Source organism: Ranitomeya variabilis, chromosome 2 (genome assembly GCF_051348905.1).
Source record: "Ranitomeya variabilis isolate aRanVar5 chromosome 2, aRanVar5.hap1, whole genome shotgun sequence".
Classification (NCBI taxonomy): Eukaryota; Metazoa; Chordata; class Amphibia; order Anura; family Dendrobatidae; genus Ranitomeya; species Ranitomeya variabilis.
The window spans coordinates 179,488,696-179,501,403 of NC_135233.1; the positions used below are offsets into that span (position 1 = coordinate 179,488,696).

At 40.8% G+C, this 12,708-nt stretch overlaps 1 protein-coding gene across 4 annotated transcripts in view; it reads right to left on the reverse strand.

Moving 5' to 3' along the window:
* Window positions 1–473: 473 nt before the first annotated feature.
* Window positions 474–12,708, reverse strand: part of PSEN2 (presenilin 2) — an 86,102-nt gene continuing 73,867 nt past the window's right edge. For all 4 annotated transcript variants that reach the window (XM_077283237.1, XM_077283239.1, XM_077283238.1 and 1 more), the window contains exons 10-11: window positions 957–1,075; window positions 474–842 (exon numbers count right to left, since the gene is read on the reverse strand). In XM_077283237.1, coding sequence (XP_077139352.1) covers window positions 687–842; window positions 957–1,075 — 275 coding nt within the window. In that variant the 3' untranslated portion in view covers window positions 474–686. The remainder of the gene's footprint in view (window positions 843–956; window positions 1,076–12,708) is intronic.

Consider the following 12,708-nt stretch of genomic DNA (forward strand, 5'->3'; position numbering starts at 1 on the left):
GGGGTGGAATACTACTTTTAGGCACTGTATATTAGTGGAAAGTGTTAGATACTTAGCTTTCGGAGTGAAATAAATAATATTAGAACCACTGAATATTTATCCAGGAATACTACCACTTGCCAGGAGTGGGTCAGAAAGAATGTACCCTCATTCTCTAAAGAGCTGCTTTATAATGAAGGGTCGGTTTCTTTTTTCATAGCTGGATTAGCTGGCAGGTTTAGTGTTTGGCTACATCTCCCACCAGTCCACACGGGATGTCAATTCAGAATGGAAAACAAAAGTCAATTTGCTGCAAAAGTCCAAACAAATCTGTGGGAAAATCCACATTGTTACTGCAGATTTGCCAGTTTTTAAACTCTCCATTTTAAAATATGCGGCACAAGAAGAGATCCAGTATCACACCAGTGTGATGTGTTCAGAAACATTAAAAAATACACGATTTGTTACTTTGGATTAAATTCATAAACCAAAACTAAAAAAAATAAAAAATAAAAAAAGCACATATATTTCATCATATTTCCTAATTTACTATTTTCATAGTTTGCTGCTTATCACATAAAAATACTTCATTTTCTTCTAAAACTTAATTTAAATTGTTATCAAATGGCGAGTACAACCCTGCCTTAAAATCTACAGCAGGAGGTTAAAGGTTTGCCTAATCCTCAGAAATCCATGGTAGTGCCCCATCAAATGTACATCTGGTGTGAGGCTAGAGTATCCATGAAAGGTCGTAAAATATTATCTGTAGAAAAGTAGAACACCAGGCCAAATGTGATGGAGATAGGGAGAGCTGGTAGGGCTTTTTTGAAAACTGCAAGGAGCAATAGAGTAAGGCATAATCCCTGTAAAAAAAAAAAAAAAAAATATAAGAAGGTCAATTCAAATAAACAGTTTACCGGAAGAAATTTTTGTTTATTGGTTACTTTGAGACTACAGTTTTATGGGGGGTTACTTACAATTAAAATGGCAACAAAACAGGCTAATGTGGTGTTCCAGTCCCCACTCGCTGTTGCTGCTGCTTTTCCTACAAGCACGCTGTAAAATATGAAGTCTCCAAGACCCAGTTTTACTCCTCCTGTGAGCAGAAAGAATGGAAATAATGTAATCAGTAACCATTTTCTAAAAAAACACTTTTAGGCTGTGTGCACACGTAGCAGATTTTTCGCGTTTTTTTCCCCTATAAAACCGTGAAAAAAACGCTCACATTAAGCATCCTATTTAATAGAATGCAATCCGCATTTTTTGTGCACATGCTGCATTTTTTTCCTGAGCTGAATCGCATTCCAGAAAAAAACGCAGCATATTCATTAATTTGCGGAATCGCGGGGATTCCGCACACCTAGGAATGCATTGATCTGCTTACTTCCCACAGGGGGCTATGCCCACCATGCGAGAAGTAAGCAGATCATGTGCGGTTGGTACCCAGGGTGGAGGAGACTCTCCTCCACGGACTGGGCACCATATAATTGGTAAAAAAAAAAAATAATTAAAATAAAAAATCGTGATATACTCGCCTTCGATGGCCCCCGGAGTCCTCCCGCTTCTCAGCGGTGCACGTGGCCGCTTTCGTATATCGGCTGTTTGCGGAAGGTGAGTATAACCATTTTTTTTTATTATTTTTAACATTTTATCTTTTACTATTGATGCGGCATAGGCAGCATCAATAGTAAAAAGTTGGTCACACTTGTCAAACACTATGTTTGACAAGTGTGACCAACCTGTCAATCAGTTTTCCAAGCGATTCTACAGATCGCTTGGAAAACGCTAGCATTCTGCAAGCTAATTATTCTTGCAAAACGCTAGTTTTCTGCAGGAATATGCATGCCAATTTCGCATGCGATATACCCGCGGCAGGAGTTGCAGAATTGCCGCGGAAATTTCCGCGGCAATTCTGCAACGTGTGCACTTAGCCTAAAGCTCCAGGTCTAATTGTTTTACGTTCCATACACTTCTGGCACCGCTTATCTCTTGATGGGAGGTGGTTATTCTTCCCTGTTGATCTAAGTTAAAAAGGAGCTCATCACCGGATTTAGCAGTAGGACAGTAGCGGTGCTAGGCCTTCTCTCCGACTATGGTCCCCAGCCGGATCTTTAAAGTCTATTTTCTCTGAAAACACCAGTGCATTCAAGAAAAGGGTAATTGTGCAGCCAGGCTAGGATTCATGCTGCCCATGGTTTGGGTAGCATGAATATGTTGACATTTTCCCCATCACAAGCATAATATAAAGATTTATTATTTAGGCCATAATTCTGTGTCGATTTTCTTCATAGTAGAGATGTTTAAAAAAGGATGTTTGGTATCAGGGGTCACAGCAAGGAGATCACACAGCTGCCACCAGTTTATGAAGGAGAACACCAATATTTCAGAGAACACCAATCAGCTGCCTCTGATCATCAGCACAAATACGTTGACACCAATTGTTTATTTGCCAAATATACTAGTGTATAAGCCGAGTTTTTGAGCACTTTTTTGTGTACTGAAAATGTCCCCCTTGGCTTAAACACAAGTCAAGTAAGTCATTGTCCCAGTTTATTACAGTGGAGGGGGAGCAGCAGAGCAGCGGGACACAGGAAGCAGGAGCCGGCGCCTGCAGCTAAAGCCTATGCCCAATGCCAAAGAGAAATGAATACTCATTTCTCTTATAGCAGCGTGTGAAGAGTTACATCCACAGCCGCCGGCTCTAACTGGTGCCCGCTCATTAAGGTAATGAATATTCACCACTTCCATAGGCGTGGAAAGAGGTGAATATTCATTACCTTAATGAGCGGGGACAGCTGGAGCTGCTGGAACCCGGAATGAGATGCTGCGAGGGCGCGCAGGGAAGGTAAGTAGAATGTTTTTTTTTCTGCTTTTCTCATGGGGGCCATGCATGCAAGGATGGGAATAAGGAGCCATGCATACAAGGATGGGAATAAGGAGACATGCATACAAGGCTGGTATAGCCGACCTATCAAAAAAGGTACTCAAAATTCGCAACCATTGTAAATGTTTTAAACATATTTAAAGAAAACAGGAAAGAGAAACTCCACACAAACTACAAGCAAAAAGGAGGGAATTGGAATGGTGTCATTACTGGTTCAATAAAAACATTAACCAGTAAGTTTTCCTATCTCCCATAACAGCATCAATGTGAGATTAATAGAGGAACACACCCATAAGGAGGGACCACGGTTCATGATCAGTTCTTTCTTTTTAAAAAATTAGGACCATTCCACAATGTTTATGAGACAGGGGGAAGACTAGAACAGCAAACTAAAAAAAAAAAATAAAATAAAAAGTTCTTTCTTAAAATAAAGTCCCATTGGAAGGTAATATTCAAATTATGTGGAAGAACCTTATCTACGAAATATAAACAGCGCAAAAATGCATCTACATCTATCTAACAATAAAAATACAAATTCTCAACTTGATGAGAGAATTATACATATACAATGTGGCATGTAAAAGTTTGGGCACTCCTGGTCAAAATTACTGTTATTGTGAACAGGTAAGCAAGTTGAAAGTGAAACTATCTCTAAAAAGGCCTAAAGTTAAAGATGAAACATTTACTTTGTATTTTTAGGCCAAAAAATATTTTCATCTTTTACATTTTAAAAAATTACTAAAAGGAAAATGGGACGATGCAAAAATTTGGGCATCCGGCATTGTTAGTAGCTTTTCAAAGTATGATAGCTTGTAAATGCTTTTTGGAGCCAGACAAGAGTCTTTCAATTCTTGTTTCAGGGACTTTCATCCATTCTTCCTTTGAAATTGTTTCTAGTTCTGTGAGATTCCTGGGTCATCTTGCATGCACTGCTATTTTGAGGTCTACCACAGATTTTCAAAGATGTTAAGATCAGGGAACTGTGAGAGCCATTGTAAAATCTTCAGCTTGCTCCTTTTCGGGTCATCTATTGTGGATTTTGATGTGTGTTTAGAACAATTATCCATTTGTAGAAGCCATCCTCTTTTCAACCTCAGCTTTTTTACAGATGGTGTTATGTTTGCATCAAGAATTTGGTGTAAATTTCATTGAATCCATTCTTCCCTCTACCCGTGAAATGTTTCCCATGCCATTGGCTACAATATATAATCTTAAAGCATGATTGATCCACACCCATGCGAAACGGTTGTCAAGATGTTCTTTTCCTGGAATTCTATGCCCTTTTTTTCTCCACATATACCTATGATCATTGTGGCCAAAGAATTCTATTTTAACCTCATAGGTCCACAGGACTTGTTTACAAAACACATCATGTTTGTTTAGATGATATTTTGCATACTTCTGATGCTGAATTTTATGGTGAGGATGCAGGAGAGGTTTTCTTCTGATCACTCTTCCATGAAGGCCTATTTGTGCAGGTGTCTCTGAACAGTAGAACAATGTACCACAACTCCAGAGTCTGCTAAATCTTTCTAAATGTCTTTTGCAGTCAAGCGGGGGTTCCGATTTGCATCTCTAGCAATCCTACAAGCAGCTCTGAAATTTTGTATGGCCTTCCAGACCTTATTTTGACCTCCACTGTTCCTATTAACTGCCATTTCGAACTGACGAAAGAGCAACTAGAAAATGCTTTGCTATTGTCTTACAGCCTTCTCCTGCTTTGTGGACCTTCACCCATTTTCCTTTTCAGGTGAAAGGCAGTTGCTTAGAAGAACCCATGGCTGCTTTTTTTGGCACAAGGTTAGAGGAGGCTGGGTTTTTCATAAAGCTGAGAAATTTGCTTCACCTGGCCTTTCCCAACTATGATGTTGAACAAGCCATAACCCTAACAAGTTAAGTCCGAAACCCTGCTCAAAATTATCGGAGTGCATAAATCTCCAAGGATGCTCAAACTGTTGCAGCCTTTTTGAAATTTTTAACATGTGAAAAAGAGATGACAAATATACACTATTTATATATATACACACACACACATACACACGCACAGTATTTTTTGGATTGTAAGATGCACTACTGCATTCCTCGAGGGCCGCCAACAGGTCATGTTTTCAGGATTTCCTTGTATTGCACAGGTGATAATTTAATCACCTGCACAGAATGATTCCAGCACCTTGTGGAATGCTAAGGAAATCCTGAAAACATGACCTGTTGGCGGCCCTCGAGGAATGCAGTTTGACACCTCTGCTGTAGAGGAGGGGGGGGGGCGGCTCTGTAGTGGTGTCAAGTGGCTGGGGTGTGCTGGCTGCGGGCTGCAGAGACAGCAGGAGGTCCTGTGCTACCGCTCCTTAGCCTCATGTAAAATTCACTTAATGAACGGTGCAGAGCACTATATGGCACAGCTATGGGGCAATAATGAACGGTGCAGAGCACTATATGGCACAGCTTTCTATGGTACAGCTATGGGGCAATAATGAACGGTGCAGAGCACTATATGGCACAGCTATGGGGCAATAATGAACGGTGCAGAGCACTATATGGCACAGCTTTCTATGGTACAGCTATGGGGCAATAATGAACGGTGCAGAGCACTATATGGCACAGCTATGGGGCCATAATGAACGGTATGGATCATCTATTTTTATTTTTGAAATTCACCGGTAGCTGCTGCATTTTCCACCCTAGGCTTATACTCGAGTCAATAAGTTTTCCCAGTTTTTTGTGGCAAAATTAGGGGGGTCGGCTTATACTCGAGTATATACGGTAAGTTAAACTGTTCACAATAACTAATTTTGACCAGGGGTGCCCACACTTTTACATACCACTGTGCATTTACTCTTAATTAGCCATCAGGTAATTAGAGAAAACAACATTTGTTTCTAGCATCGAAAAAAGCAGAAACAAAATCACTAGAACCCAAACCCTTTGGAGTTGCCTTAAGCAATAAAAAAAAAAAAAAAATCCAACCAAACCTGGCTATTGAAAAAAAAAAAAAAAAAACAACGACAAGCAATTTACTACTCTGCCTAAGATACCAGATATAAAGGGAATCTGTCATTAGGATCAACCTTGCTAAGCCGTTTTTATGGGCATGCAGGACAGAGCAAGTTGAATAAAAGATTGATACCTTGGATATCTGCAATTCACATTTTTTTTTATATGTAAATAAGCTGTTAAGATTTTTGAGAAAGCGATCGATCTCCCTCAGAATCTACCACCAGAGCTTATTTTAAATAAAAGGTGACATTACCAGTGTGTATCAAACAATAACTGACACTTCGCTCTGATAAACACACAGAGCTCTGCATTGAGATCAGCGCCAACACAAAACATTAGAACTGAAGTTTGTGTAATTACATTTACTTATGTAGCCGCAATTGTCCACTGCACTACAGCTTCCATCTCACAGGCTGCTAGTGTGGGGGAAGGGCAATACTGCAGAGCTGGAAGCGCTGTGTGAAGACCATTACAAATGTGCTTATTGTGTTTGTAATGAGACAAGGTTTAACACTGTTGTACTGTGTTGGTTGTAATCAGGCAAAGCCCTGCAGCAGAACTGCCAGCACTATGAGTACAGGTGCTGCTGCCAATGCTTGTAATGAGAAAGTTCACTACTGCTGTACTATGCTAGCTTTGCTGTTCTGTGTGAGCTCTGATCTCACGGCAGAGCTGTGTGGGATTAGGAATGTAAAGAGTCAGTTACTTGGTGCACACTGGTAACACCACCTTTCATTTAAAATAAAGTTCTGGAGGCGGATTCTCATGCAGATCTGTCTCCAGCCCAAAGATCTTAACCGGTTATTTATAAGAAGAAAATAAAAAAGTTGATTTCTCTGGAGTAAACTATCAGATTGCAGATATTAAGGTATCATTTATTTAACTTTCTAGAACCTGCTGGTTTCACCATCATACAACTCCAATGAGCTGTTTTACTGAGATTTTATTAGTTTTAAAATCATGCAAATCCTACTAGGAATATTAAATTATGAGCATTAAATGAGATTACTGCTCTGGCCAACATACAACTCCAATTAGTAAATTGAGACTGGACTGGTTTTTACGATTGTACAATTCCAACTAAAAACGTTAAAAGGGACACACAGTCATGTCCCCAAATGCTATTAACCTGCAGATATAGGGTAAAATAGCAGGTTACCAGTGTTCTAAAACTGCCGGAATTCCACGCTGAAAGCATGGTTACCAAGAGGAAATAAACTGCATTCCTCTTGGTAGCCTCCGGCTTTCAGTGAGAAGCTTGCCAGCACAGCTTACGTCACAGCTGAATACATAGCGGGGGGACTCAGTCAGTACATAGTGCAGCTTACAGTCACGGCTCACCGTGTAGTGAGTGGTGACTGAAGCCGCAATGGCCTGCTCTGTGAAAGATGGAGGTTGCTGGGAGAAATAAAATTAATTTCCGCTTAGTAGTCATGCCTTCAGTGCAGTGGGTGGGCATCTTTAGAACACTAATAACCTGCAAAGTAACCCTACATCTACAGGTTAATAGAATTATGGGAATATGACTGGGTCCATTTAACTGAGATCTCACTGGTTTGATGAGACTTTTTATCATTCTAGAACTGTAATCTGTAGAATTAACTGAGATATTACAGGGTTAGCTTTAATACAACACAACCACCAGGAGTACGGTCTATGATTCTTAGTTAAGTAAACGGAGAAAACATGGAGGGTAGCACACAAACTACAAGCAGACCGATGCATAAAAGCCCCGATTAAAGATTCAAGGAGGGACCATGGATGACAGAATCAATAATCCAAAGAAGATCAACATACTAAAATCAACAGAATTTGGTCATTTTAGAGAACTGAAAAAAAAACCAATTCCCACAAACAGCAGTACTAGTACGGCGCACCAATCACACGGCCTCACACTGAGCGACGTGGTGATCAGGTGCGGGTGTCAGCTGTATGCACCAATCGCGGGCATTTAAACCCTCTGATGCCGCTGTCAGTAGTGACAGCAACAGAGGGACATCGCGCAGGGAGGGGGCTCCCTGCACGCTTCTATCAGGACAACGCAATGCGATCTTGTTGTCCTGATGGTCTCCATGGAGACCCCTAGCCCCAAGATGGCCGTGTGGTCCTTCTGAGTCCTGCAAGGCGGGTGGCTTCTCAGTGGCTGCAGAGAGCAGGAATTGAGATGCCTCCTTACCTGCCTGTCAGATGCTGCTTCAATGTTCTGCATTGCTAGAAATGTTCATAGTAGCGGGCACCACAAAATGTTATACACAAAATAAGAATAAATACCTCGTTTAGGGATCAACCTAATTCATACTAGAAGTAAGTCAAAGGCCAAGGAGAAAAAGAGGTATGCATACAAATAGGGATCACCTTAACAAAACAAGTTTTATTGATATATAAATACACAAAGAGACTTAAGTATACCACCATAAACTATAAAAAAATGCAAAAAAAAAAATGGCTGACAAAACCTGACCAAATAAGGTCCTCCCCAAGACATGAACAGGGTTACACCATCAATGACAATGAATATCCAAATGTTACCATGTGAATACAAGCATAGAAGAAACTGGTAATAATTGCAAATAGGTATTTAGAGATCAGAATCACATTGAAAAACACAAAGGGATAGATGGTGTTCTACCAGCCCTACCTAGTAAGCTAAAAAAGTTCCAGCAAGAAAAATATACCAGAAAGCACCATGCAAATAAGCACAGTCAACAGCCAGAGAAAAAAATGCACTGTTTAGAATAACAAAGCCATTACCAAATGGGGTCACAGCCGGCATATGGTCCAAGGCAATTGGAAAAGTGCTGTGTGCAGTTGGGGGAGCAGGTACCCCATGCTTGTTAACACTAGTGTCTTTCTCAGGGCAGATGTTGAACCAATCATGTTGTCCTGATGGGTTCTATGGAGACCCCTGGCCCCAAGATGGCCGCATGGTCCTTCTGGGTCCTGCAGGGAAGGTAGCTTCCCAGTGGCTGCAGAGAGCAGGACCTGAGACGCCTCCTTCCCTGCCTGTCAGATGCTGCTCTGATGTTCTGATCAGCAATCTGGTGTAATACAGTAATGTCTCAAACTGGGACAATGTAAAAAGTAAAAATATAAAATATATTACGGTATATTATATACACACACACGCTACCGTTCAAAGTTTAGGGTCACTTAGAAATGTCCTTATTTTTGAAAGAAAAACTTTTTTTTTCGATTGAAGCCAACATTAAATGATTCAGAAATACACTGTGTTCCAAATTATTATGCAAATAATATTTCCTCATATTTTCTCTAAATTACCTATCTGAATTGCAGTCAATGTTATGTTCCAGTCATCTACTATTCTAGTATAATTGCAATGTTTTGGAACAAACTGCCTATGAAAACAGTATCTTTTTTAAAAAAAATAAACACTCAAAATGCATGTTCCAAATTATTATGCACAGCAGAGTTTTCAACCTTTTTTTTTTTATTTTGAACAAAACAATGGTCAATTGTGAAGTTATAAGCATTATCAGCTTATTACAAAATGAAATCAAACAGTGTTCAAGTGAAAACTTTATTCTAGGTGATGTTACATTTGCACATAGGACCCCTTGTTCGAAAGAAGCTTCTGAACTCTCTCGTCCATTGAATTTGTCAGTTTTTGGATGGTTTCTGCTTCAATTGTTTTGCATGTGGACAGAATACCCTCCCAGAGCTGTTGCTTAGATGTGAACTGCCTCCCGCCATCATAGACACTCCTTTTGATGATGCTCCAGAGGTTCTTAATGGGGTTGAGGTCAGGGGAAGATGGTGGCCACACCATAAGTTTGTCCTCTTTTATGCCCATAGCAGCCAGAGATGCAGATGTGTTTCTTGCATGAGACGGTGCATTATCATGCATGAAAATGATCTTGTTGCGGAAAGCACGGTTCTTCCTCTTGAACCATGGCAGTAAGTGTTGTTTTAGAAACTCCACATAGATTATGGAGTTCATCTTTACCCCTTCAGGGATCATAAAGGGGCCGACAATCTCTCTCCCCATGATTTCAGCCCAAAACATTACTCCACCTCCTCCTTGTTGGTGCCTTAGCCATGTTTTCATGGGGTGTCCATCAACCAGCCATCCTCCACTCCATCCATCTGGACCATCGAGCGTTGCACGGCACTCATCGGTGAACAAAACAGTTTGGAAGTCAGTCTTCATGTATCGTTTGGCCCACTGGAGCGGTTTCTGCTTGTGTGCAGTGGATAGAGGTGGTCGACAGGATGGCTTACGCACCTCTGAAGTACCCTGCATCTTGTTGTTCTGGGGACGTTGGAGGCACCAGCAGCTTCAAAAACTTGTCTGCTGCTATGACAAGGCATTTTTGCAGCTGCTTTTTTAACCTTATGCAATTGCCTGTTGGAAAGAGTCCTCAATTTTTCCTTATCAGCACGCACACGTGTGTGCTGGGAATCAGCTGCATACTTCTTGATTGTGCGATGATCACGATGAAGTGTCTTGGCAATGTTGATTGTAGTCATGCCTTGACCTAAATACTCCACAATTTGTTGCTTCTCAGCAGCCGACACATCCTTTTTCTTTCCCATTTTGGCAAAAAATGTAGGCTGCTTAATAATGTGGAACAGCCTTCTTAAGTAGTCTTGCCTTTATTTGGACACACCTGCCAAACTAATTTGGACAGGTATTTGCAATTGCTTTCAGTGATATAAAGAGCCCTGACACACATCACCATCAATGAGTTTAAATGACAAACAAAAAAATTCTAACCTTATCACTCCTAAACTCTTTGTGCATAATAATTTGGAACATAGTGTACACTCTATACATTGTTAAATGTGGTAAATGACTATTCTAGCTGCAAACATCTGGTTTGTAATGCAATATCTTCATAGGTGTATAGAGGCCCATTTCCAACAGCCATCACTCCAGTGTTCTTGTGGTACTTTGTGTTTGCTAACTGTGTAAGAAGGCTAATGGATGGTTAGAATACCCTTGAAAACTCTTGTGCAAGTATGTTAGCACAGCTGAAAACAGTTTGGCTGATTAGAGAAGTTATAAACCTGACCTTCCTTTGAGCTAGTTGAGAATCTGGAGCATTACATTTGTTGGTTCCATTAAACTCTCAAAATGGCCAGAAAAAAAAGAACTTTCATGTGAAATTCAACAATTCTATTCTTGTTCTTAGAAATGAAGGCTATTCCATGCGAGAAATTGCCAAGAGCTGGGCAGTGGAGCTGCAGAGGTGAGGAGATGCGTTGAGCACGGTGGCTCAGTGGTTAGCACTGCAGCCTTGCAGCGCTGGAGTCCTGGGTTCAAATCCCGCCAAGGACAACATCTGCAAGGAGTTTGTATGTTCTCCCCGTGTTTGCGTGGGTTTCCTCCGGGTACTCCGTTTTCCTCCCACATTCTAAAGACATACTGATAAGGAATTTAGACTGCGAGCCCCATCGGGGACAGCGTTGATAATGCGTGCAAAAACTGTAAAGCACAGCAGAATATGTTGGCGCAATATAGATTATTATTATAATGAGGAGAGGCGAGTATTGTATTTATTTTTGTAAATCAGTGAATATGTGGTGGCTAGAATACTGGAAGACTATGAGGCTGCATTATACTATATGGAGGACTATGGGGTTGTGCACTATAGTGTATGGATGACTATGGGGGGGTGTATTATACTATATGGAGGACTATGGGGGTGTACATTATACTATATGGAGGACTATGGGGGTATGCATTGTACTATATGAAGGACTATGGGGCTGTGCATTGTACTAAATGAGCATAATGCTGCCTATTCATCGAGTGATTGGATTATTTATGCTGGAACAGAAATCATAGTTCTCAGAAACACATCGCCCAGTGGACACTGCAGATATACTGCTGATAACATCATCCTGTATGGGGACAGATTGATCTACTAGTAATCGTTCTGTCCTCACCACTGTTCCTTAGCCGGTGTAAAGAGGCCATGAAAAAAGCGCAGAACGACTTCAATTGTGTTGATCACGCTCGTTTAACGGTCTAAACTCAGTGCATGTAAATACTGCCAAATTGTTTGTGTGATGATGCAATATGTTAGCATTTGGGGCCCCACTTTGTCTAAAACCTGCCGTGTTGCCAAGGTAAGACCCTTTGATGCTTTCAGACACAGGGAACAATAGAAGCCACTGGTACAGATGGTATATACACACTAAAACTGGGTATATGCAAAACCTCCCACAGGCAACAGGAAATTGAGATATTCATACATACTGAGGTAATTAAGAGATATTTCAAGGTTTAATAGCTCTAATAATGATGCTTTAACACAAATGATTGACAGACAAACCCCATTTCATAGAAAAGGGTGGCAATAATCCATTGTGGAATTACATGCACATGGGTTGCCTTATAATACATCTTCGTGAATGTAATAAGCGGAGATCCCTCCTATATAAACACTTACTTATAAAGCGGTAAGATTAAAATTTTGCCAAACCCAGAGTATCAGACAGGAAAAAAATCTCATGGACTTATTATGATGTTCTTGTATAACAATCAGAAGAGTCTTACTGCTGTCTTTGCAAACACTGTTCATCTAACCATGGATGACCTTCAAGTTCCTGGAAGGAAAATTGTATCCATAGAGGGGCCGCTTCAGGTGCCAGTGGCAACGTCATCAAGGCGTGCACCTCTTTAGGCATCTTTACGTATGTCATCAGTTGAACCCCAGCCAGCTTCCACTGAAGCACTTGAACCAGGTAAATTCAACATGTCCCTGCAGTGGGAATTCCTGACCCACAAAGGCTGTAGCATCCAACACTTAACCCTCCCCGAGACAGTGAGCAGCAGAGTGTTCGACCAATAATGATTACCGTATTTTCTGGGGTATAAGACGACT